This window comes from Bos indicus, chromosome 26, assembly GCF_029378745.1.
Source record: "Bos indicus isolate NIAB-ARS_2022 breed Sahiwal x Tharparkar chromosome 26, NIAB-ARS_B.indTharparkar_mat_pri_1.0, whole genome shotgun sequence".
NCBI lineage: Eukaryota > Metazoa > Chordata > Mammalia > Artiodactyla > Bovidae > Bos > Bos indicus.
Window position 1 is genome coordinate 45037911 of NC_091785.1, and position 27589 is coordinate 45065499.

The 27589-nt window shown below is 47.2% G+C and overlaps 1 protein-coding gene and 1 pseudogene across 1 annotated transcript in view; both read right to left on the bottom strand.

Moving 5' to 3' along the window:
* Positions 1–27589, bottom strand: part of ADAM12 (ADAM metallopeptidase domain 12) — a 394035-nt gene that overhangs the window by 96319 nt on the left and 270127 nt on the right. Inside the window, exons 6-8 of the mRNA XM_070781066.1 lie at positions 17913–18093; positions 10465–10530; positions 9273–9344 (exon numbers count right to left, since the gene is read on the bottom strand). Of these exons, the coding sequence (XP_070637167.1) occupies positions 9273–9344; positions 10465–10530; positions 17913–18093 (319 nt within the window). The remainder of the gene's footprint in view (positions 1–9272; positions 9345–10464; positions 10531–17912; positions 18094–27589) is intronic.
* Positions 1431–5547, bottom strand: LOC109578949 (endoplasmic reticulum resident protein 29 pseudogene; annotated as a pseudogene).

Consider the following 27589-nt stretch of genomic DNA (forward strand, 5'->3'; position numbering starts at 1 on the left):
TCTGTATTGTTCTCAGCAAAGACTCAGACTTGGCCGACGCTATCATATTTTGTCACCTGTAAATGACCTAGTAGGTTTTAATTAAATGAACAGATCAATATCTTTCAGGATGATAAAGGCAGACACAGAATTCTTCATCAGGAACTTTGAGGACCATTTTTTCCCACAGGTCAGACTATAGTTCACCAACGCCATCATGGGAAAGATCTGGTAAAGGAAATTCCTCATTCCTTCTGGCACACAAATCACATCTTCTTGCTTTTCCATCCCCCATCTTTCTGTGTCCTTACTTCAACCAACAGCCTGTTCTCCACAAACAGGTCATCTTGGGTCAGAAGCAGGCAGAGCAACTGTTTCAATGGCTAAGGGAGAGTTTTGAGCCAGATGAGAGGTCAGAGTGGGGCCTTCCCAGGTGGCGCAGGGGTAAAGAATCCACCTGCCAATTCAGGAGACACAAGAGATGCAGGTTAAATCCCTGGGCCAGGAAGATCCCCTGGAGGAGGAAATGTCAATCCACTCCGGTACTCTTTTTTTTTTTTTAATGAAAACACTGAAACTTTAATTGGATCAGAATCATACCTGTCAAGAACCTGGGCAGTATACTCTTCTTTATAGCACCAGTTCCTTCTGAAGGGTATTTTCCAAGCCATCTAAGTGTTCCAGCTATCCCCGACTGGCTACAGAGATGTTCCAAGCACGGTCACAGCAGCATCAGTATCCATGCACGCTCAGATTTCTGTTTTCCTGCCACTTTTCCTCAGTTCAGTTCAGCTCAGTAGCTCAGACGTGCCCGACTTTTTGAGACCCGATGAACTGCAGTATGCCAGGCCTCCCTGTCCATCACCAACTCCCAGAGTTCACTCAAACTCACGTCCATCGAGTCGGTGATGCCATCCAGCCATCTCATCCTCTGTTGTCCCCTTCTCCTCCTGCCCCCAATCCCTCCCAGCATCAGGGTCTTTTCAAATGAGTCAACTCTTCACATGAGGTGGCCAAAGTACTGGAGTTTCAGCTTCAGCATCAGTCCTTCCAATGAACACCCAGGACTGATCTCCTTTAGAATGGACTGGTTGGATCTCCTTGCAGTCCAAGGGACTCTCAAGAGTCTTCTTCAACACCACAGTTCAAAAGCATCAATTCTTTGGCGCTCAGCTTTCTTTATAGTCCAACTATCACATCCATACATGACCACTGGAAAAACCATAGCCTTGACTAGACGGACCTTTGTTGGCAAAGTAATGTCTCTACTTTTTAATATGTTATCTGCTGCTGCTAAGTCATTTCAGTCGTGTCCGACTCTGTGTGACCCCATAGACGGCAGACCACCAGGCTCCTCTGTCCCTGGGATTCTCCAGGCAAGAATACTGGAGTGGGTTGCCATTTCCTTCTCCAATGCATGGAAGTGAAAAGTGAAAGTGAAGTCGTTCAGTCATGCCTGACTCTTAGCGACCCCATGGACTGCAGCCCACCAGGCTCCTCCATCCATGGAATTTTCCAGGCAAGAGTACTGGAGTGGGGTGCCATTGCCTTCTCCAAATATGTTATCTAGGTTGGTCATAACTTTCCTTCCAAGGAGTAAGCATCTTTTAATTTCATGGCTGCAATCACCATCTGCAGTGATTTTGGGGCCTAAAAAAAATAAAGTCTGACACTATTTCTACTGTTTCCCCATCTATTTGCCATGAAGTGATGGGACCAGATGCCATGATCTTCGTTTTCTGAATGTTGAGTTTTAAGCCAACTTTTTCACTCTCCTCTTTCACTTTCATCAAGAGGCTCTTTGATTCTTCTTCACTTTCTGCCATAAGGGTGGTGTCATCTGCATATCTGAGGTTATTGATATTTCTCCCAGCAGTCTTGATTCCAGCTTGTGCTTCTTCCAGCCCAGCGTTTCTCATGCCACTTTTCCTACCACTTCCTTGTATCCCAGGAGGTTTCACAGCCAGAAGGTAACTTAACCCTCCCCACCCCATCATACCCTGGAAAAGCCTGGTTGCCTTCTCAAGCTCCTTCTTCCCCTGCCTTCTTATGTAAGGCAGTCAAAATGTTGAAGCTCTTCTGGAGTTCTTTCTTCCCATCGCTCGTCTTGTTCTTCTCAAACAGGTTGGTGATCCGGATCATCTCTGATGCTGGGAAATCCTCTGCTTGGTCCACAATCTTTCCCATGATCTTAAGGTACCACTTAGGCTGCTTCCTGTTGGTCTCCTTCACACTGATCGGTTGTCCTGCTCCTGCTTCAAGAGGGACTGGTGGGCTCCGATGAACTCCCCAGCAAAGGTGTCATACGCAGGCAGGCAACCAGGCATTCCTAGGTAGAGCCCATGTCCCTTCAGCTAGCGCTGGATGGCTCCAACCTTAACTGCCCCACTATACAGGATTGGGTTCTCAATGTCCCCATCCAAGAAGAGGTAAGAGGTAGAAGACTGGGTAGTTCCCTTTGTCCAGCTTGTATTGCTCGCTTAGCTCCATATTCAGCCCTTCTCACCATAATCTGAGATCCCCACCTCTGCCACCAGGAGATCATCGCCGGAAGCTGAGTTTTCAGCCAGATGCTTGAACTCATCCTGCCTCTCACCCTAGGGGGACTGGGTGTCAAACTTCACCAAGACGAACTTGCTTTTAGGAATGACCTTGTAGAAAGTGGGCTTCCCTAATAGCTCAGTTGGTAAAGAACCCACCTGCAATGCTGGAGATTCTGGTTCTACTCCTGGGTCAGGAAGATCTGCTGGAGAAAGGTTAGGTTACCCACTCCAGTGTTCTTGGGCTTCCCTTGTGGCTCAGCTGGTAAAGAATCTGCCTGCAATGAGGGAGACCTGGGTTCGATCCCTGGGTTGGGAAGATCCCCTGGAGAAGGGAAAGGCAACCCACTCCAGTATTCTGGCCTGGAGAATTCCATGGACAGAGGAGCCTGGCGGGCTATAGTCCCTGGGGTCTCAAAGAGTCAGCCCACACAGCAGTCACGGAAAAGGTAAGAACTTCCCATGGTCCACAAGTACCTTGCTACTCCTCTGAGCATCACACAGACACAGAGGTGGCTCTGTGTTCGGCGGTCTAGGGGGTCAGGACATGGGAATCGCCTGGCTGGCTGTACTCCAGGTAGCCAAGGAGAAAGAGGTGGCTGGTGATGGCAGTTGAAGTTAAGCTCCAGATAGGAGCAGGTCCTATTGTCAGTTGCTGGAAGCCTCTGAGCCAATAAGGAACAAAAAACACAGAAGCACCACATCTGATAGTTAAGCCCCATTCCAACGTGCTGAGCTCAAGGGCCATAAACTCCACGAGGATGAGTGCTGACCCAAGGTTCTGACCCATGAGAGGCAGGCTCATCTTTTCCCTTGCTGATCTTCATCCCTCCTCCCCACCAGTCATCTGGTGAGCATTAGGTTAGCAGAAGAATGTGGCTGAAGCACAAACTACATCACAGAGTATAAACGGATCGCAGCGGTCCAACTTGGTTTCAAGCAGATAACAATTATGGGCATTACATTAATAAGTTAATGAGACAATTATACGACCCAAATGCTGCCCAACAGCTTGTTTTTAATCAAGAGTTGCTTGGCTTGTGGTATCCACTTGCAAGCTCCCAGCCCAGGCTTCCCGGGAAAAATTAAGTTCCTGGCCTCCTTGGGAACTCTGCACATGTGTGCCTGGCTGCTGCACTTTGCTGGAGAGCTTACACTTTCAGCTGCGTTACAGACAAATGAAACAGAGATCAGAAGGCAGAAACACAGGCCATCCAGTCACCCATGTCCACACCAGCCTGCTATGAGACATCCTCAGGGTCACGTGCCCGTGTGGGCTGCAGGGTTGTCATCCGTGCAGGGGACACTTTGCTTGCCTCTGGAGAGTGGCGTATGGAAGTGGTCACTAAGGGCTGTCAAGGTCCAGCTGTCATTGTTTCTCAGAGTTAGCTTTGGGGCTGACTACTCGGGATCTTTTCATAGTAATGATGGGTTGCAGTTTTCATCTATTGTTGTTGCTGGTCAGTCACTTGTCTCCCTCTTTGAGACCCCATGGACTGCAGCATGCCAGGCCTCCCTATCCTCCACCGTTTCCCAGAATTTGCTCAAATTCATGTCCACTGAGTCAGTGATGATGTCTGACCACCTCAACTTCTGCCGCCCCCTTCTCCTTTTGCTTTCAATCTTTCCCAGCGTCAGGGTCTTTTCCAGCAAGTCGGCTCTTCAAATCAGGTGGCCAAAGCACTGGAGCTTCAGCTTCAGCATCAGTCCTTCTAATGAATATTCAGGACTGATTTCCTTTAGGATTGACTGGTTTGATCTTGCTGTCAAAGGGACTCTTAAGAGTCTTCTCCAGCACCAACAATTCAAAAGCATCAATTTAAATTCTAAAAAGATGATGCTGTTAAAGTGCTGCACTCAATATGTCAGCAAATTTGGAAAGCTCAGCAGTGGCCACAGGACTAGAAAAGGTCAGTTTTCATTCCAATCCCAAAGAAGGAAAATGCCAAAAAATGTTCCAGCTATTAGTCCCCTCAAATTACATCCTTTGAACAAATTCCGTATCTAGAAGCATATAATAGAGCCCCTTCTCTCTAAAACTGGTGCTACCGGTGAACTGTCACACATGCTGAACTTACATCGTGTCTTCACACAGAATCCCTTGGCTGCCTGTTGGGATGAACTTCCCAGACTGCGGGTGGCTTCCCATTGGTTCTTCCTAATAACAGTGGCCAGAGCTAACACTTATGAGCATTCCCTATGCCCTAGGCATGGTGCCAAAAACTTCCCATGTGCTCTCCTAGACCTCACAGCACTCTGTGAGTTAAGAACTATTGTTGTTTCCATGTTACTGTCAAGGTGTTGAGACGTGGAGGAGGTGAACTACTCCAGCCGTGACTGGCATAGCTGGAGTTTAAACACAGGCAGGCCGGTGCCCAGGTTTTAAACACCGCTCAGTAACCCAGCCAGGTAAAGGGGAGTGCTCAGATTCCCTTCCAAGATGATCCACTGTGACCACAGGCCCAGCAAGAAGCACATGTAGAGTGTAGCAGTTGCCTGTCTGGCCTGTGAATCCCAGGATGTACGTGGCCATGGTCCAAGACCAGCTAAATCGATTCACCCGTTAACCCTGCAACGACAAGCACCTGCTTGGCTCTGGCTGCAGGCTCAACTTGCCACTGGCACCAAGAACAAGGTTTAGGATACCCTTGACCTTGACTCTCAAATGCTCAGGGGTCAGCCAGACGCTCGAGGCAGGGGACTCCTAGCCATTATTACAGGAAAATCGAATCCACCGAACTGCCCAGAAGGGTGCAGACAGGAAGTTCAGGGGATGCTGGACTTGACGGCTCCAAGAAGGCTTTCGAGAAGTGGATCTGAGAACACACGGGTAGGATTACAGGGCGGTGCGCCGGGCTCCACCACAGGGACGTGCATCCTGCGGGCAACTGGCCTGGGAGGGGCGGGGACGAGGACTCACACTAGGGGGAAAATACCTGAAGATAAATGCATGCAAGATGAGCCAGTCCTTCAGAAGTGGGGCACAGAGGCGCAGCCGGCACGGACAGGCCGTTGGTGCTAACGTCATCATGAGAAAGAAGTAGGACAGACAGGAGGGAGAAGCAAGGGGGGCGATGACATCATCTGGCAGCCACACAGCCCACTGGTCCCGCCCTGCGGTCTAACTGTGGCCTGGGGAACGTCTTCCTTCCCAGGTAAGGGTTGTGCCTGCCAGTTCGAGCACCAGACACGTTTTCTGCGTTCCAACTCAGGGGAACTGCCTGAGTTGTTCTGAATGTCACCTCTGTCCCTAAATCACTTCTCGGACTCTCGGTCTGGGACGTCCTTCCCCTCTTCCCTTTGAGCCAACACAGCCAGCCAAGTAGTTATTACTTAAGAATAGCTAAGAGGAGCCAAGATTTCTGCAAATGAGGAAGTTGCCACTGGAACAGTCATTGTTTTTTTAAGCCAAGATGCTCCCACTTGTAGTTGCAAAACTACATTTGGAACACTCGTTACAGCCCAGAGCCCATCAGTTAGCAGACTTGGGTGCACAGAGCATCCGATGGAGCCTGGGTTACCCCGTGGGTCTTCAGGGTCTGCTGGGGATGGACACATATGTTTGCTCAGTCATTCAGCTCTCTGCTTGCTAGAAACATAAGAACAGGCGTGCTGGTTAACGCCCCTGAGTCTGTCAGGACTTTTCTCAGATATGTGGTTTTCTAAATACCAGGGCAGGTTATTAACAACCCCCTAGTTGCTCATTCCTGCTTCTGCAAACTGAAGCAAGAAATAATACAGAATAATATATAAAGAAACACAAACATGGAAGACCAAGCATATCACTTTAAAACAGGATTTCAGCAATTACCGGCTCAAGTTTAATATTGTTCATGGTTTCTGTTTACTTCCAAGGCTTAAGAAGTTCTTGAATTCTTTGTTTCTTGGTCCTGCCTCATTGGAGACGTCTGGAATGGACTCACCCGAGGCCCCACCCAGGCCAATCAAACCAGAGTCCCTGGACTGAGACTTGGAATCAGCATTTTGAAAGCAAAGATACAGACACACATTCACATAAACAAAAAACCTTGAGAGGGGACTCTAATGCCCAGGCCGGGCCAGAGCCAGGTCTGACTCCTATTGTTGTTCAGTCCCTAAGTCGTGGCCGACTCTTTGCGACCCCATGGACTGCAGAGCATGCCAGGCTTCCCTGTCCTTCACTGTCTCCTGGAGTTTGCTCAAACTCACGTCCACTGAGTCAGTGATGTTATCCAACCCTCTCATCATCTGCCATCCTCTTCTCCTCTTGCCCTCAATCATTCCCAGCAGCAGGGTCTTTTCCAGTGAGTCGGCTCTTCACATCAGGTGGCCAAAGTGTGAAGTTGTGAGTCAGTCTGTGCAGGGCCACCCAAGATGGATGGGTCATGGTGGAGAGTTCTGACTCCTATGGTCTCTGGCATAACCTTTGGGATCCATCCTTCCCTCCCTGCCAGAAGGACTGGCCATCTACAGAAATTCTCCTACATCCACTTTACTTGGGGATCAAGTAAATTTTCAAAAATGAGTTATTCCAAATACATCCGCAAGCATGGGCTGCCTGGGAATCTGACCTGCCTAAAAGTTCATGTGGATGCGGATGGTATTATCCTATGATCCCAGGATGCCAACAGCCATCTGTGTTCTTCCTGGTTTCAGAAAGTTCCTTCCAGCTATAGCCACTCTCTGAGCACCATGCCCTTACCTCCAACCGCTCAGGGTACCCCAGGAGACCCCTGTTCTTGCTTCTTTGGGCACGAAGCCTCGTCCACCTCTCATCACAAACTTGTGCTCATTTGGACCCCAGCTCTTCTCAGCCTCTGCTTCTGCTTGGTCAGGGCAGGCTGGGATCCACAGAAAGTGGGTAGAGACAAGGCCAAAAACTCCCGCAGAGGGGGTGTCATAGAGACCAGGCTCACCCCTGGTCCTGCCTTTTAATGCTGCTCGAACATGTGCTGATTACTTAACCAGCCTCTGCAAACTTCAGCTTCCTCTGCTATAAAAATGGGAATACTGGTGTCTACCTGGAGGTGTCTGCAAAGCACTGAGACCCTGGCACGTAGAAATTTATCAGTCCATTTATTAAGCACCCCTCCTTCAAGTGTCTCCAAATCCCTACTTCCCCAGACCCAGGTCAGATCTTCATGATTTCTATACAACAGAAGCCCACCAGCCCTCTTTGACTCTAGTGACTCCATCCTCCACTCTAACTGCAGGCACCAGTGTGTGACCCTGTTCATCTGCTCTGCTTAAAAACATTCTCCTGGATTTCCACTGACAGCAGAATAAAATCCCAGTAGAGTCGAGATGGCTTCACAGAGCACCCAGGGCTCTGACCAGTGAATCCCCTGCAGCTTCATCTCCTCCTGCCCTAACTGTGCATGCAGATACATCCATCTGACACACGCACACACACACACACTCACGCATGTGCTTGTGTGCACACACACCCCCTACTGCTTAGGTAGATGGAGTTACTCGCATGTCCAAATGCATGGGGAGCAAGCCAGTTGAGGGCTCCTGGTGAAACAGTACTCTTCAAAATCGCCTTGCTGCGAAGCCTCCCTGACCTCCAGGAAGATGTAAGCGGTTCTCTTCTGCACCCCACAGCACTTGATTGACAGCATCCACCCAGTTCCCATCACGCTGGACCACACCAAGTGGCTTATGGGTCTGCTTCCCTACAAAGCTGTGATCTCCCTGAGCAGATGGACCCCATCTGATGCATTCTGGATTCCTGATGCATGGTGCTCGGTTCTGCCCATAAGGCCTCATAGAATGGAGTTGCATTTCTATAAGGGCTTTTGCTTTCATCTTTTCAGAAAACTTTGAAAAGTCAGTTTGAATATAATAAGATCGCTTGGAAACACAGCTACTGTGAAGCATCTTCAAACTGCTATCTGTAAACTGTGAGCATTTCAGAGAATCCCCGCCAGGAGAGCTTCAGCAATGAGCCGGGGCCGCTTTCTGGTTCCCACTGTGCTCAGAGGCAGGAGACAGACTTACTGCTGAGAATAATGTTCATGTTCAGACAGGGGCTGCCAGCCACGTAGCACATGAGAACCACCTGGGAGCCTATGAAGCCTGATGTCCAGCCCACACCCCTCCTTTGAAAGCAAGGCCTTTGAAAGCTTCTGGGCAACTCCAGCGGCTCTGGGCTGAAAGCCCTTAGCGCCAATGAGCCGACGCTCTCTCAGAGTGTGTTGCCGAAGGCGGCTGGCGCACGTGGTTTCACCTCGTGAACAGCTCGTGGAAGGAGCGTTGGTGAGCAAATACACCTGGGCCAGACCAGACTTTCAGGATCTCGTCCAACTCTGAAGTCACCTTGCAAAGGTGAGCTCCCTCCCGAGTTCATGGTGAAGAATTTTCCAGCAGCAGATTGAGGCAAAAGCCAACTGCTGCATCCCAGGACTGTGAAGCCCATAGGTCCCTTATTGATGAGAGCCGACCCTCAGGCGGCTGTGGGACCTGCCCAGGGAGGCCTGGGGAGAGGCCTGCTGAGCACTTTCAATAGGGTCACATGTGCCATCTGGTTCAGGATCCAGCCGGGGAGACCAGGATGGGAGGAGATGGATCCCAAGGCCACCGTGGTCCAGACAGCATGGGGGCATCTCATGCAGCTACTCCAAGCCCTGGGGGTCTTCAAAGGAAGGGAAAGTCGGGTACCAGAGGCAGAAGCTGGCCTTCTGAAGTCAGATGGGCTGTGTTTTACTCCCTCCACCTCATTCCCAAACGTTTACACTATGTGAGTGATTTAATTACCCCCAAAGAACTTACCTTGTCAACGTGATTAGCGATCTCTATTAATCGCTGCTTGACTTTTTCCAGATCTTTTCCTTGCCTCTGAAACTTAATAATTTTAAATGTCAGCATTAATAACAGTAAGACCATCAATCAAATCTCATCTTCTCGGCTCCTGGAAATGTGAAGTCTTGGGCTTTGCAACCCCCTAGGGCCCTCCCTGGTTTATGGTGAAGTGAGCTCCCATTCTGCCGAGTAATTTCCCTGTCCAGGGACTTTCTGAAACTCCCTGAAATTCACCCAAGCCAAGTGCTCATAAGACAGTAACTTTTGTGATTTTTTCCAGCCTCATAAATGATGGAGGCAGTGACATGTTTTGGCAAAGAGAAAACAGACAACCAGAAAGCAGCCCAAAGCCATTCTTCATATCATCGACTTGATTTGAACTTCCCCTGAAATTTCTTTTATATTTGTTTTTAAAAATTAAAGAGTGAAAGTAATAGAAGCTCATGGCAGCAAGTCAAACAATACAGAGAATGGATAAAAGTTAATAAATTCCCCCTTCTCCTCTCTAATCTGACCTTCCAGACTGGGAACAGTTTCCTGAGAAATTGTCAAATCTGTTTCATTCATATGTGTTGAGCCATCTTGGGAGAAAATGTCACCTAATTCATGATAAGTAGTAGTGGCAAGAAATGAACACAGAAAAGATAATCTAAAAAAAAAAAGAGCTAATTAAAAATTAATTTAAAGAAAAAAACTAGCACGAGATAAAGCCTTATTTCAGAAGGTAGGATTTTTCTGCTGTTTCTATAGCCTTCATTTATTCATTCATTCATTTTGGTTTAGAACATATTGGAAATTTTTTAAACTAAATTTTTCCCCAAAGTGTTTTAGAATACATTCTAAAACCATCTTCTATTTCCCACAAATAATTCTCCCTGTTTAGAGAGCTTAGCTGCTATGGCAGCTCTATAGTCCTTGCTAATATTTTTTTTCTGCAGCCCTTGCTAATATTTTGTAATAGCAGATACATTTTTAATGTTTTATACCTTGTAAGATCAGGGAGCCACTTTTCCCCATGGGTTGTTCACAATGCTCTTAAGGCCTCATAGAAAATGAGGTTAATTAAAGCATGTAATAATTTGCTAAACATTTTCTTTTCCCTGTGGTGGTTGTTGTTTTTTTTTTTTTTTAAATCAACCAAGAAATTTCAGACAGTTCTTACCTCTCGGTTATCGGCGACGATGACAAGCTCTACGTACTTGGTCATCTTGAGGGTCTCTCTTTTTTGCTGCCAAAAGTAAACGTGGATTTAATTTCCCTGATGGTCTCTCTGGGGCTTTCAGAACACTGTCAGCATCTCTCAACAGAAGCATCGGAACTAAAGGGACACCCCACCCCTACCAACAACACTGGCTCCCACACCTCTGTTCCACCTAGGAGTTCACCTCTGACCCCAACGACTTCTGTAAAACCATCTCAACATGAGCCATCAGTTTCCATTCCCATCAGGGAAGTCCCTAAAAAGGAATCTAACCTTTGCGCTGGATCACTGATTTTAGGATCAGAACGAGTTGAAATCACCATTAAACAAACACACACATATAAACAAGTAACTCTGGGGCAGAAGCCCACGGCCGTGCATCTCAGGCTGGATGTAGCACATGTCAAGACCACTGTAGAAATCGCTGGGATTCAGGGTTTCATGGGTGTTCTCTTTGCCTTTGTGGTCCAGTGTTGTGATGTGAGAAAAGCAGAGGAGAAAAGCTTTGCTCACGTCACAAAATCAGAGGAGAATGTATTTTAAGCTGGAACTGCCCTTCTGGGGGAGAACTGCATAGTCCAGGCCAGAAGGCTGATTTCTTGTGGCTGATGGTTGAAAAATCTGCTTAGATGCAAAGGAAAAATGGGGAACCACTGAGCCAGGCGAGAAGGAGGTATTAGGAGGAAAACCAGAAAGGAACAAAAGAAACAGAACAGAAAGAAACATTTTCAAGAAAAAAAAAAAAAGGCTGACATATGCGACTAGAGAAAAGCGATTTGGTAAGACTGCGATAGTCGAGAAGAATAAAGACCTTGTTTATCAAGGGGTAGGGCTGAAGAAGAGGCCGACGGCCCAAGCACGAACTCCCTCCCCATTAAAGGCAGCCTCTGAAGTGGGTGACATTTTAATCACGTTTCCTCAAAAAACACTCACACTCTTCCATGAATTACTGGGAGAATCCCAAAGGCATTTTTCGGAGAGGAAAAAAAAAAAAAAGAGCAATTCATGGAGGGTGGTCTCAAAAAGCCAACTTTAAAAGCAAAAAATAAAGCCTTCTGTTTTTGCAATAAAATGGAGTCAGAGGAAATGGGGGTTGAACAGGTCTGGCTCCCCATAACTGATATCACTGCTTTACGAGTTAACTACACTCTGCTTAACCTTGAAAACTTGCATGTTACAACCAGGCTTTCAGACAAAAGCAAAAATGACCAAGGCCTGGTCTGAATCAGCTTTCCAGTCACATAATCCTGAGGGAAACATCTTTTATAAAACAAATCCCCATCGGTGCAGGGCCTTCCAAACAGATTTTTACAAGAAAAATGTGTTTGTATCATAGCAGTGTTCCTCCTTGCTGCCCAGCTATGCTGATTCATGAATTTTGATATCTCTAAAGAAATCTCAGGGCTTCCCTGGTGACTCAGATGGTAAAGAATCTGCCTGCCAACGCAGGAGACCCAGGTTTGCCCTTGGGTCGGTAAGATCCCCTGGAGGAGGGCATGGCAACCCACTCCAGTGCTATTGCCTGGAGAATCCCATGGACAGAGGTGCCTGGAGGGCTACAGTGCATGGGGTCACAAAGAGCTGGACACGACTGAGTGACTGACACTTTCACTTTCACTTCAAAGAAATCTGGAAACCTTTTGGAGGGAGGAAGAGTAAAGCACCATGAAAGCTATGATTTCTCATACTTTAACAACATTACGAGGAAAAAAGTTCAGTTTAGTAACTATATGTTGTAGGCATGTTTCATGGGGACCAACCTACTCACAAAGGGAAAATGACCAGCCCCGGTGGTGCCCGCTGGTCTACACAAAATGAGATGCCATCTTAAAGTGGTTCCTCCTTCCTGAGGGGTGGAAGGCAGAAGCCTCTGCCCCCCATAATTCCCTGATTTACCATTCACAGACTCATCTTACAGAAGAAAATACAGCTCTGTTAAAGGAAAAATAAATTAACCTCCCATCGAAAAACTCATGGAGAGAGCCCTGGTTGCTTAGATGTTTACACCTTTCTGACTGCAAAGGGGTGAAATGAATGGCCAGGGGACAGTTCCAAATGGCCTTGGATCATCATTTAGAAAATACACAATTCCAGATAATGAAAACAAACACAAGAGCCCGATTTTCCTGTCTCTGCAGTTTTCAGAGAAGTCCACATTTTCTCATGAATGCAGAGAATTGCAAGCTCAGAGAGACGCCTAACCACATAATAATAAAAAGCCACAGGGGAGTGGCCGGTTCATGGCTGCAGAGGTTCCTTTTCCACCAGCTGCACACACAGAGAGGCTTAAATTACCTCCACATGATTCCCACCTATCTGGGCTATCCAGTTAAAAAATCATATTCAAAGTGTTTGATTTTGAATCAGAGAAACATTGAAACTGGTTGCTTGATGCAATTTTCATTTGGGTCGGGGGGGAGATTGAGGAAACAAACACCCTTCCCCAAACAGGTGAGAACATGAGCCTCTGAGAATGGCCCAACCATTTCTGCTCCAAGGTTGGAGGCATTCTTTGAGTCTTGCTCAAGTGGGAAGCTGCTCCCTGGCCTCTCAAAGTTGTCACAGTCAAGGTCTCGGGAAGAATGGCCCCCACACACTTTCATAATAAGAACTCTGGCTCTGAGAACTCAACTTGAGTCCGAAAAAACAAGCTGAGATTAGGGGGGCAATAAATTCTCAATGCAACTCTCTCTTCCTACGGCCCAGACCCCTGAAATAACCTGATAAGAACACAAGTCCTAAGGCTGGGAGAGCTTGGGTTGTAGCAGCAAGCAGGATGGCTATTGTCTAGTGAGCGAGGGCAGGGCATGGGTGAGATGCGGCCGAGGATGGGGACAGAGGTCAGGGCCCAGAGTGAGGAGGCTGACGGGTAACCTAACTGTCCGAGAGCAGTGGGGCTCCCTTGGAGGTGAGGTTCTTCACATATCAGCCTGGCTGATGGGAGGAGAATGGATTACAGGGGGACAACGGTGGACGTGGGGGAGCAGATGACCACTTGTGACAGTTTGAGGCAGTAAAAAGATGGAGCCAGGCAAACAGATTCAAGTTGGATGTTTTAGCCAAACAACAACAACAGTAAAATAACAATGGATCTAGGACCGTATGCAAAGACGGCAAGTTTAGCAAATTCGGTGACTCAAAAGTTTGATTTAACTCCTTCTTTGTAAAGAAAGATCATTGTTGACTCAAGCTAGACTCCATGCCTTGCTCTAAGACCACTTAATGAGTATTTATGAGCTGAGCCCTGGTCTTGGCTGTGAAAGGTCATCTCTACCATCCTTACGAACGATTTGCATGGGGATGAAGCACCTGGATCACATCTGCGTGGAATACAGCCTCGGAGGACTGGCTAATATATAGGCTGCAGAACCAACAAGGAAATGAGACAAACGCTGGAAGGACGGACTGAGTCTGACGTACTGAATGTTAATGGGCACAAACTCAAAGTATCGAACTTGAGTCCAAAATGCCTGTGGCAGAAGTGAGAGCTAGTATTTATTTTTCTAGAGCTTTAATTTATTCAAGACTCAATAGGAATCCACATCTGGAGATTTTCGAACCTTGGTTCTCACTGAGAGATGCTCAGAGCTCAGGGCTAAGGAAGCAATAGCAGGGCTGGCCATGTTATCCACCAAAATTTAACAGTGACTAGGGCAGTAAGGGCACTTGGTATGGCCTCTTAGAGGAGGTATTGAGGTGGGAGTGGTTATAGTGAAAAGAAAGTGAAAGTCGCTCAGTCGTGTCCAACTCTTAGAGACCCCATGGACTGAATAGCCCATGGCATTTTCCAGGCCAGAATACTTGAGTGGGCAGCCTTTCCCTTCTCCAGGGGATCTTCCCAACCCAGGGATTGAACCCAGGTCTCCCACATTGCAGGCAGATTCTTTACCAGCTGAGCCACAGGGAAGCCCAAGAATATTGGAGTGGGTAGCCTATCCCTTCTCCAGCAGATCTTTCCAAACCAGGAATTGAACCGAGTCTCCTGCATTGCAGGTGGATTCTTTACCAACTGAGCTATCAGGGATGTGGTTACAGTAGAGAGAAATTAAACATGCATGCTCTAATTAACAAGTTTTCCAACAATTCTGGTTAGTTCCTGATATTCAACTATTACTAGTGGATTCCCTGGTGGCTCAGAGGGTAAGGCATCTTTCTACAATGCGGGAGACTGGGGTTCAAGCCCTGGGTTGGGAAGATCCCCTGGAGAAGAAAATGGCAATCCACTCCAGGACTATAGCCTGGAGAATCCCATGGACAGAGGAGCCTGGTAGACTACAGTCCATGGGGTTGCAAAGAGTCGGACATGACTGAGCGACTTCACTCACTCACAGATAATCGATTCTGCTGTTAATACCACCCCCACGACCACCACTACCATGGCTTCTATTAAACCAGTACAGCAGCCTGTCTAGAAGACCCAGAGCAACAGCCCTGGTCCATTTCAGATTGGCGGCGTTTGAGGAAACCCCACAGGGTCTCCCTGAGAGGCTGTGCTATTTGTACTCAATAGACCAAGTGCACGTTGCTTTTTTGCAGAAGGCAATGACTTCTACATGTGACTCACAATGATCCATACTAGTGGAGGGGAACAATCGCACAGATAATCCCCAGGGAGGGTAATTCAACAATGATTTACATCTGCCTTCAGGATGTATTCTGTGATTTGCTCCAGTAGCAGATTTACAGCCTTTACCTTCCTTAGAGACTGCTCAGGCTTGTGTTAAAATTCGTTTGCATTTTTGAATGACCAGCTGGTGGAGGGGGAGGGCGAAGTCCCAGCAGGGCTGAATGGCCGGGGCTCTGCGGGTTGGGCGTAAAAACCTGCAGAGGATGGAACTGGCAAGGAAGGCCCCTGGCTGCAGGCACCCTTCCGGAAGCAACTTGGGTTCTCACTAAAATCTAACAGAGAGCCTTGTAAAAATGACAAACAATAGCTCAAGCTGATATTATAGCCGGTGCATACCCTGAGTGCAGATTTATTCCCGCTGCTCCTTGAAGAAAAACACACACATCTGCAGAAAAATCTCAGCCTGCAAGCCCATCTTTGCAATAGTTAACATTTAGTAGGGGCAGAACAGAGCTAGGAAAACGCAAATGCATTTGCTGCAGTGCATAAACCAGAGGAGTTAGCCGAAGTTACATTGATTTTTGAGTATAAGATAAAGGCAGCGTTAAGTCTGGCAGGCAAGCGGCACGGAACTCGAGTACTTTCCTTTCGTGTTTACCAAATGGTCTCGTATACAATTCCAATTCTCACATATTCCACTTATTTGGAAATTATTTTTGGTATTGTTTTCATGATACAGATGTGCTTTCTGTCAAGGACATGTTCCCTTCCGTAAAAACAATCACAACATTTTCTAGACAGAAACACTGAGTCGCGTCTAAGTGCATGTGATACTCCCCCCTTTTGATTTAAAGGTTCATTTATGCTTCCATATGCATTATTAACAAAACACCATTGTTATTCAGGTTTTCTCCATCTCTCTACAAGTCAAAATGATTGGAAATTACTGGGCCAATCACAGGTCTAGGGAGCTGTAAGCTTAGTTAAAGAATTAAAATATGGCTGGCCAGGACCGACCAGGCATGCACTTCTAAATGAAATGGCAAACATATCCGAGTGCTGCTTAAACTGTCAAGTTATAAATCTCACAAGGTGGATAACGTATGTTCAATGAGGTACTCAAAGCAAGGCGCCTCCAAAATAAAATGCAAATATTCTATTTGTTTATGACTGTGAAGGCTACGGTCCCATCCCATCTTATCTGAGGTCTGGAATCAAAGGCGAGAGCCTTTGAAACGTAAAGCAAACATGCCCTGGGAGCACAGAGGCTGGTCTCTGGGACTCCATCTCTTAACTCTGTCCCTCTAAAAGGGGTGGGGGGAGGAGAAGGGAGATTCTCTGGAGCTGCTTCTGCTGGGGATGCGGGTACTTGTCAAGCCCTATTCCTGGAGGTTGAGATCTTCGCTCCCCTGCTGAGAGTCAATGTCAAGGTCAGCCATAGTGCCTGACACAGGGTGATGGGGAAGAACAAGGAAAAACGAGGCTGCAAGCACCAGCTGTAGAAACCCTTGGGAGTATATTAACAAAGAGAGGAAGTTTGGGTCACACGGGCAGAATCAGAACGGAAAGAATGAATGCAAAATTAAAATGAAAAGTCCTGAAGTGGTTCAGTTAAGAGCAGGTTAGGGGAACACCACCTAGCCACAGCCAACAGGAAATTTTTAAGAAGGAGAAATCGTTTAGGATAACATTTACTGCTTGGAGAAAAATGATTAGGAATACAAAGAGGCACAGTTTTCATAAAGCTTTGAGTGGGAAGCAGTATAACCCTCAAAGTCAGGTAAGACGAAGGGTGTTAAGTGGAACTCTGAAAACCTGTCAAAGTCAGAGGAGACAAAGAGTGTTAATTGTCAAGTGATAAGTTGTGCTTATCAAATGTAAGCACAAGTGGCATCATATGAACGGATTCTGGGTTTCTTGTCAACAGAGGAAGGGGAAAGACAGAGATGAGAAGTCAGTAAATCACTGATCGCTTCCTTTGAATTCGGGGCCTCTAGCCAGATGGTGCTACCCTTTTCCTTTTTGTGAGTTCGGTTGTGGTCTGTGGAGCCCCTGGGTCACTGATGTAAAAGGGTCAGGCAGCCATTCAGGGTGGAGGTTCCCTGGTGCTGCACCAGCGGTGACCTCTTAGCCCGGAGGCAGATTGCGCTCCTAACTGCATTGGGCAACCTCTGTCTCCAGCCCTGCCGCAGAAGGGAAGACCTGTGATGAGCAGACCCAGGGCTGGGTGGCCAGAGAGCAGACACCTAGGGGGAGAAGTGGGATGCCCAGACGCCCCATGGCGTCTGGACTAGGGGTAAACATCACACATTTTCAGCCACACTGCTGGACCAAGCCCTAGTTCACCCAGGGCAGGAGAGTGGGCAATGGCAGGGAATTCTTCCCGAATTCTAAAGAAGATCCTAATATAAAACAGATTGGCTGTGGAGAAACCTCCATATTGTCTTTCTCCTCCCGTAGAAGGAGGGCTGCCCGAGGGTGCGCAGGGTCTGGTCCAGGCCTGTGTACCACGGAGGGGTGTAAGGGAGGGGCAGACTTCTGGGCCAAGCCCAGGAAGTTATCACCAGAGACAGTGAACGGTGATTTTGAGCCCTCTGAGCCCAACTCTACCCAGCACAGGTCAGTGAGTCTGACCCTGACGTTTGCAATACAATGACGGAGTTTTCAGTGTCTGATTATGTTCTGCCCACCTCATATCAGCCACCTCTAGATAAAGTAGTTGACTCCATCCCTCAGACACAAACGGTAGAATTTCTCCAGATGGCCTAGTGGTGGGTGTCCCTAGTTGGAGCCCCCGCGCCCCCCACCGTCTCCAGAGATGTAATGTGGGGTTTCCTCTTACCCTTCTTGTCTGGGTCTGGGAGGCCAGTGGAAGCCTGTCGTGCAGAGTGAGGCCCGACGTATTTGATCCACATGATCCCCAGGTGCCCGGCAAGTTTTCCACTGGGAAGAGTTTGTATCTGTTGGTTGCATTTTTCATTGGCTCCAAAATATAGGTGTTATTTTCAAATGTAATGAGTCCCCTGTTGAAAAAGAAAGAAGAAAAATTACGTAACTTTTAAGGGCAGCTTCTTGTTTATGGCTAAAACCCAGTTCTTAATGACAGAGAGTATAAAAAAAGAAATACCAATTTATTTATATATCCTGGGTCTGAATTGGAAAGGGCATTTCTGTGCCATATGCTTGCATTGACTTATTTTTGCAAATATTTTGGAAGACAAGTCTGAGAAGTTTTTGTTTCAAATGTTTTATGGTAAAGAATAGACTGTTTAGTCTTCATGCCTTTCATTTGTTTTTTACTTCTCGAGGATACATTGCTGGGAAGAAGAGTTGAGACAAAAGATGTTTCATCTGCTTAGAGAGTAATTAGATCTAAATTAGCAGACATGATTCCGAAGGGAAATCTTTATTATTTTTTTTTTTAAGGAAAATTCCTACATCTGAATTATTCATTCTGATCAACAAAATTTCCTAAATAGTTGAAAGGATTCTGATATAAGTTTGAATATAAACTTAAGCTTTTTTAAAAAAACTTATTGTTGGGCTTCCTTGGTAGCTCAGATAGTAAGGAATTTGTCTGCAATGTAGGAGACCTGGATTCAATTCCTTGGTTGGGAAGATCCCTTGGAGAAGGGAATGGCTGCCCACTCTAGTATTCTTGCTTGGAGAATTTCATAGACAGAGGAGCCTGTTGAGCTGCAGTTCATGGGATCGTAGAGTTGGACATGACTGAGTAACTAACACACATGGTTACCAAAGGAGATTAGATTAGATTATAGTCGCTCAGTCGTGTCTGATTCTTTTCGACCCCAGGGACGGTAGCCTACCAGGCTCCGCCGCCCATGGGATTTTCCAGGCAAGAATACTGGAGTGGGCTGCCATTTCCTTCTCCAGTGAACCTTCCCAACCCAGGGATCGAGCCTGGGTCTCTTGCATTGCAGACAGACGCTTTACCGTCTGAGCCACCAGGGAAGACCAAAGGAGGGTGAGGGATAAATTAGGAGTTTGAGATGAACAGATACAAACTACTATATATAGTATCGATAACAACTAGGTCCTACTGTATAGCAGAAGGAACTATATTCATTATCTTGTAATAACCTCTAATGGAAAAGAGTCTGTTATACACATAAAGGGGAACCACTTTGCTGGACACAAGAAACGAATGCAACATTGTAAGCCAACTATACTTCAGTGAAAAAAAGAGTTTTAAAAAGGATGCTTTCTTGGGTACTTTGCTTATTTAATTTGTGGGCAATGTATGAATAAAGGAACCAATGTAACGTAAGTGCACAAAGCAACATAACCGTTCCTCGAAGAGCTGAGGTCTGCATCTGGGTCTGTTTGGGCTAAAGGTATACAGCTCTTTAGAGGCCTGAAGAATGCCTCAGCACCGAGACCAAGAAGGAGGCCTTCGAATCCAATGATCTGGTTTGAGTTCCAGCTCTGCCATTTCCTGGCTGTGTTGCAGGACTTGCATGGCAGTAGCTCTTTGTTTGGAGAAGGCAAAGGCAACCCACTCCAGTACTCTTGCCTGGAAAATCCCATGGACGGAGGAGCCTGGTAGGCTGCAGTCCATGGAGTTGCTAAGAGTCGAGCAGGACTGAGCGACTTCACTTTCACTTTTCACTTTCATGCATTGGAGAAGGCAATGGCAACCCACTCCAGTACTCTTGCCTGGAGAATCCCATGGACGGAGGAGCCTGGTAGGCTGCAGTCCATGGGGTTGCTAAGAGTTGGGGCACGACTGAGTGACTTCACTTTCACTTTTCACTTTCATGCATTGGAGAAGGCAATGGCAACCCACTCCAGTACTCTTGCCTGGAGAATCCCAGGGACAGAGGAGCCTAGTGGGCTGCAGTCTATGGGGTTGCACAGAGTCGGACATGACTGAAGTGACTTAGCCGCAGCAGCAGCAGCAGCAGCTCTTTGTTATTGACAAGGGCAGACCCAAGGATGAGGCTTCTGTTAATATACCCATTCAAAGACTGACCATTTCAGGAAGATCCTGTGCTTTGTTCACATGTCTCTCCCTATCCTGGCCATCTGTGGCTCCGTGGTACAAAACATAGCATTAATAAGATAACTGTGCTTCTTATGGGCTTCTCTGGTGGCTCAGAGGGTAAAGCGTCTGCCTGCAATGCATGCTTCTTTAGGAGTGACGATAATGAAGAAAGAACCCTTTGTGCTAACATTTACATTTGGGAATAAAAATATAAATTCTTTTTAAAAAACTATTTTACTTTATTTATTTATTTGGGCTGTGCAATACCTTAGTTCTCTGACCAGGGATTGAACCTGAGCCCCCTGGAGTGACAGCACAGAGTCTTAACAACTGGACCACCAAGGAGGTCCCTAAATGCATAAATTCTTTTAAAAAATAGACATATATGCTAAATATTTTAACTTGCAGAGACAGAAGGTGGCATTAGCTCATGGACCCCAAGGCATGTGTGACCTTCTGGAGAAGGACAGAGCTGAGGCTGTGTCCTTGCTGTTGTTCAGTCACTAAGCCAAGTCTTCGTGACCCCAAGGACTGCAGCATGCCAGGCCTCCCTGTCCCTCACAATCTCCTAGAGTTTGCTCAAGTTCATGTTCATTGAATTGGTGATGCCATCCAACCACCTCATCCTCTGCCACCCTCTTTTCCTTTTGCTTTCAATCTTCAATCTTTACCAGCATTAGGGTCTTTTCCAATGAATCAGCTGTTCACATCAAGTGGACAACTTACTGGAGCTTCAGCTTCAGCGTCAGTCCTTCTAATGAATATTTAGGGTTGCTTTCCTTTAGGATTGACTGGTTTGATTTCCTTGTTGTCCAAGGGACTCTAAAGAGTCTTCACCAGCACCACAGTTTGAAAGTATTAGTTCTTCAGTGCTCAGTATTCTTTATGGTCCAACTTTCACATCTGTACATGACTACTGGACTATGGGGACCTTTGTTGGCAAAGTGATGTCTCTGCTTTTTAATACACTGTCTAGGTTTGTCATAGCTTTTCTTCCAAGGAGCAAACATCTTCTAATTTCATGGCTGCAGTTACCGTCTGCAGTGATCTTGGACCCCAAGAAGAGAAAATCTGTCACTAAGGCTGTGTCCTACTTCTTGGAAGTGAGCCATGTCAGCTTCCTTTAAGTGATGGGGGAACATCAGCCTACAGGTTGGTTTTTGACTTTCTCTTTCCAATGTGGAACAGGAAATTCTTCAAACAGGCTCTTCCTGATGTTGAAATGAGTTTTTTTTGGAGAAATGGAAATTTGGGTAACAGTAAACTGGCAGCTCCGAGAGTTCCCACACATCTAGCAACTTCTGTTACCAATCATGTTGACCACAATCATAAGTGAACACAATTTTCATGGAAATTCATCTGATTGTAAATAGACACTTAAAACACACTGACTCTTAACCTTTTTTGAGACATGAATCTCCTTACACTCTCCCCAGGAGAATTCACACATACATGCTGCTGCTGCCGCTAAGTCGCTTCGGTCATGTCCGACTCTGTGCGACCCCATAGACGGCAGCCCACCAGGCTCCCCCATCCCTGGGATTCTCCAGGCAAGAACACTGGAGTGGGTTGCCATTTCCTTCTCCAATGCAGGAAAGTGAAAAGTGAAAGTGAAGTCGCTCAGTCGTGTCTGACTCTTAGCGACCCCATGGACTGCAGCCTACCAGGCTCCTCCGTCCATGGGATTTTCCAGGCAAGAGTACTGGAGTGGGGTGCCATTGCCTTCTCCGTCACATATACATAGATCCGTAATATTTTGCAGAAAATTTAAGGAGATTCAAAACCATGGATGTGGTCCATGGACTCCAAGTTTAGGGAGTCAGTTCTCACATGTGATTTATATAGCCTGAACCCAAGGATTTGAGAAATAGCTTAGTCTTTAAGTAACAGCTGAAAAAGTCAGGTGCTCCATCAGTTTCTTTCAGATAACCTGAGCTTGTTCCCAAAGGAAAGAGATTGGAAAATGTCTCCCACGATTGCTCCTTTATTTGTTCAGCCATTCACTCATCCTGCATTTAGTAATGACCTACTTATAAGTGACCATTTAATCGTTCTTATATTTTAATGGAATGACTGTATTCTAATACTCAAATGGCATAAAAAGAGAGGGTATGAATTAGGCAAATATTTATTTTGAATACAACTGGTAAACCCCCCCACACACACCAATCAGTTCATTATTATTCAACTGGCTTACTCCCCGGGTCCTGTTTTGTGAAGTCTCAGAAGCAGAGGAAGGAACAGCACAGTCATGTTCAGGATGATCACAGGCTACCTGAAATGATGGCACTGGGATACACGGGGCACTTGGGAAACATTGGGGAGTGAAGCTGCGTGTTACCAACACTGGCGGCATAGCTGCTCAGAGACGGGGAAACTGGAGTAACTGAGGACATTTCGGCTTATTTCGAATCCCACAGGTCGACAGAAAGTCCTTGCACAGAGGTGTTCTCTTATACTCCCCCACCCCCTCCAACTAGTGTCTTCAGGAATCTCAAAGCAGACCATACAGACATGGCTCTGGTCATCAACTCTGGGGAGGCTTGCATTTTTTTTTCTTTCTTTGAAAAGTTCTTTATGAACTAAAACTTAGATTCCTAAGTTAAGAATGGGTAGTAGGAGATTTCTGTTTATTAAAGTTGATTTTGTAAAAGCCTCAATTAAGAAAAAGCTCTTTTAAAAAAGAGGCCAGGGCAAAGTGGAAAATGAATAATACACTTGGAGGGAAAAGAGAGATTGGCTAGTAAACTGACTTTCCAGCCCCTAAAAGAAAATGACACCAACATTTCATCTTGTATTGCAACATTTTCTATTTTGCATTGAATTTCAATAAGCTTAAAACTTACAGTAAAACATGTCACCAAGTTCTAATCATGAGAAGCATATGACTGAAGAAGTTTTTCTACTTAATGGAAAATTTCTAGAAATTGTTATTCAGTCATAAAATTGTTCTGGTATCTCCTTTTATCTTTTAAGTCATCCAAGGGCCAGATGTTGAGAAACTGGGGTGAAGTCTTTCCCTTTGCTGCAAACCATTGGCAGCCTAGAATACATCTTAATTAAATAATTGCTTTGGCCTGTCTTGTGTATAATTAATCACTTAGCTCTAGAGATTGCTGGAAACCACAGTGGACACAAAATTCAAGGATTCAGGGTTTCTGAGATTTAAAATTTGATGTTCTCACAGCCCTTTCTGGCCCCAGGCTAGATAAGCAGATGTGATTTAAGTTGTATGTCATAGGTAGTTCGTTGTAAACTTGGAGTTGGAAGATTCTCAGCGTGAGGGATTTAAATCCAGCAGACTTCGAAAGTGAGGCTCTTTTCCCACTGGTAGAGGAGGGGGAAAGCTTCAAAGTCAATTCGCAGTGTCTGGGAGAGATGAAGAGTGTGGGTATCTTCTCCCTGGGGATATTAGGAGGCAGAGGGGAACACTAGACCAGCCCTTATGGGGAGGGTAAGGCCACCTTCTGGAGAAGGCAATGGCACCCCACTCCAGTACTCTTGCCTGGAAAATCCCATGGACAGAGGAGCCTGGTGGGTTTCAGTCCATGCAGTCGTGAAGAGTCGGACACGACTGAGTGACTTCACTTTCACTTCTCACTTTCATGCATTGGAGAAGGAAATGGCAACTCATTCCAGTGTTCTTGCCTGGAGAATCCCAGGGACGGGGGAGCCTGGTGGGCTGCCGTCTATGGGGTTGCACAGAGTCGGACATGACTGAAGCGACTTAGCTGCAGCAGCAGCAGCAGCAGCAGCAGCAGCAAGGCCACCTTCCAGGGCAGTCAGAGGTGGTGAATGGAGGAGAGCAGAGGAGAGGGGGTGGTTGAGGGTGAGGACGGCCACCCCTCATGGCACCCTGCCTAGGATACACCTGGTCATTTTCCCCACTGTCAAGGCCACACAGGTAGCTGGAGATACAGGTGGGACCCAATCTTGACCCACGTATCTGAACCTTGAGGTGGTCAGCTCCCACACTCTCCTGCCTGCCTCCTGCTGGTGCTGTTTCAAGAGGGATGTGGAGACCAGAACAGGGCTGGCCTTGATGGAGGGCAGAGGTCAAAAGGCAAAGGGCCAGAGAAGTGGAGTTACTGCTCTGAAAACAGCCAGCCTTATTTTAAATGTTGGAATCCTACTGTTTTTCTTTCAGAGGAAACAAAGAGAAATCTATTAAAATTTTAAGTTGATTCTGTTAGCTTTCAAAGTGATAACCCAGGGGACCTGTACTTCCTCAAGATAAGTTTTGTTCTTCTTAAAATTCAGTTTTTAATCTCCAAAGCAATGGTGCATCAGGCAATAACACAGCTTAATGGTGCTGTTCTTACTATGATTTTTCATACCACTCCCAGGCAAACAGGATAGGGCACATGGATTTTGACAACCTGTAATAAGACGATGATTCAAAAATATGAATTAATCTGGCTACTTCCATGTTTAGCTGCTAACTGAATTTTCTTGGAAAAAGACTTTTAGGCTCAACACTGTGTGGCCAGGACTTCCCAGCAGTCTCAGTGGTAAAGAATCCGCCTGCAGATGCAGGAGACACAAGGGACACAGGTTTGATCCCTAGGTCGGGAAGTCCTCTGGAGTAGGAAATGGAAAGCCATTCCAGTATTCTTGCCTGGGAAATCCCGTGGACAGAGAAGCCTGGTGGGCTACAGTGTATGGGGTAGCAAAGAGTCAGACATGACTAAGCACGCACTGGTGCACACACATAATGTGCTGTCAATCATGAGTTGGCATGAAATTCAATTTCAGTTCCTTTATGGGAGGAGCTCATGGGTAAAAATAATATCCCAGCCCATTTGTGTTTGAAACATAGGGATAGCAGCAGTGATACTAGTGAACCCATTAGTATCATCAGAGTTTTTAAAAACATTTTTTGGCTGTGCCACATGGCACGTGGGAATCTTCATTCCCCCACCAGGGATCGAACCGTGCCGCCTGCATGGGAAGTAGAGAGTCTTAACCACTGGACTCCCAGGGAAGTCCCTGGGCTTAATTTCAACAAATAATTTCCATGTGAAATACTCATGTGCAATCAAAACAAATACTCATTATCCCCTACTATGTGCAAAATGCCGGGCCGTCTCCCGTGGTACCCATAAAGACGTCTCACCTGTGGTTCCTGCTTCAAATGTAATTTATAACCAGGTTTGGGAGACATGACCAAAGAGGTAAAACAAGCTGTCATAAAAGATTTTAAGAATACCTCTTGCTGGCACATCGATAATAAAAATAGCAGCTATGATTGATGGCTACCCCGAGCCAGGCTCCTTTTAAAAATAACAGCTATATTGAGAACTAATTCACCAACCATTAAGCTTCCTCTTTAAAGCATGCAATCCCCTGGGTTTTAGTATATTCACTGAGTCGTACAAACAGCATCCCTGTCTACCCCTGAACACTCTCATCACCCTCGAAGCAAACCCTGTTCCATTAGCAGTCACTGCTCAGCTTCCCCGGCTCTTGAATTTTGCAAATGTGATAAGTTTCAGGATCTCAAGATGAGATTATTCTGGACTTAGGGTAGAACCTAAATTCAGTGATGTGTGTCCTCATAAGAGATGGAAAAATGAGAAGCATAGGGACCCAGGGATGAAGGTCACATGGACAGAGGCAGAGACGGCAGAGATGCGGCCACAAGCCTAGGAATGCTGAGGACGGCCAGGAGCCAGGCATGGACGGATTCTCCCGCAGAGCCTGCAGAAGGAGCTAACCCTGCCAGCACCTTGATTCAGACTTCTGGCTTCCGGCACCACGAGAGGAGACCCTGCTAGTGCTTTAAGCCCTCCAGTGTGTGGTCCTGTGTTAAAGCAGGCCTAGGAAAACAACATGGCCCACGGCTGGACCTGGCTCCCCAGCCTGCTCCCTGTCCTTGGCCACTCTGGATGGTCAGCCCCTCTCCTATGTCCCTGAGGGCTTGTGCCAGGGTGGGCACCACTGACTTCCAAGTGTAAAATGCCAGAGCAACTCCGAGCTGCCCACAGGCCGGCAGTCAGCCCAGCATGGTTGATAAATGGCCTGTGGGAAACGGGGGGCCTTGAAGGGAGCTCTGGGGGGACCTGGAGATGCGAGGCAGCTCGGGAACCAGGTGAGGGGTTGAAGGAGTAGGAGAGCAGGTGAAACAAAGGTCTGAGCATGCTCAGAATGCAGTGAATGAAAGAGAGACATATGTGGATGGACAGCAGGGCCCACAGAAGGGGGGTGGGCATGGGACCCGGACAGTGATCAGCCATGGGCAAGGCGCTGACCTTGGCTGTAGCCCGCAGGCTGCCCCTGCGGCCACATCACTTCCTGCGCTGCACACCCTTCGTGCAGATGATGATGCCGACTCTTCTAGGCATCTCCAACCTCCAGCCCCCAGGACCTGGCTCCTGCTGGCCCCTCTTCCTCTGCCTTCCCCACCTCCGTCCCGGCCTCAATCAAATCCACAGGCTCCTTCTCTTGTAACCAGTGGTGACCCCCACCCTCTGGCCCGTAGGATGCCAGCTGCCTTAGGGCTACATCTCCCGGCAGAGGCTTCCACCGTCCGGGGCAGCCCTCGGGCAGAGGCTTCCAGGCTGACCCAAAACCTGTGAGGTCCACGCCCACCATCCCTTCCTGCATGGTTCCCTGGGCCCCTCTGCTGAGTTTCTTGTGTGGTTCTGTGTGACCTACTTCGTGGCCCTGACTTTGTTACATTAAAATGATGTCTGGCTGGGCAGGGATGGCATGTGAGGAGGTGATGGATAAACGCCTGTGGAAACACTGTTGAACAAGCATTGGAGTGAAAAAGAGGCTCTGATGTGTACAGCTTATGGAGCTGTGTGGTTTGGAGTGCAGAGGATGGCGGGACTTAGATGATCAAGCAGTGTTTTTGAAACACGACCTTCTGGAATGTGCAAGATGGTCGTGAAGGGAAGGGTGGAGGCAGGAAGTGTGGGTGGGAGGCAATTTAAAAACCTGGGTGGGAAGGCTGCTCAGGGGTGGTGGTGGGGAAATGGGGAAGGGGGGATACTGTAAGCGGGGGTTAGGGAACACAGACAGGGGCTGGGGCCCTGCGGGAGGTATTCAGAGACCCCCAGGCGCCACACTTAGGAGCCTGGGATGGGCTGGATCTGTAATGGAAAAGAGTTCAGGAGGGGAGCCCGTCTGGGGATGGAGGAGTTGGGATTTGGACCTTCCACGCTTTGAATGAGAGTGGGGCCTGGGAGAATTGGGACTTGACCTTGGGGTCCTGCAGGGTGGGGACCAGAGCAGCCTTGGAGATGGTGTGGATGGGCTCCGAGCCCAGCTGTGGCCCCCCACAGATGTTTACACAGGATGACGGAATGAGTGTCTCCATGGGAAGAAGGTGACTGGAGCAGAAGAGCCCTGGGCAGGGAGGGTGTGACCTGCGGGGTGAAGGGAGGCCAGTGCAGCCCAGACGAATAGAAGCTACAGGAGCAGAAGGTCACAGAACAGAGGTCAAGGTCAAATTCACTTCACTTCCACTCTAATCTAATTTCTTTCTTAATATGATCTACTACGCTTTG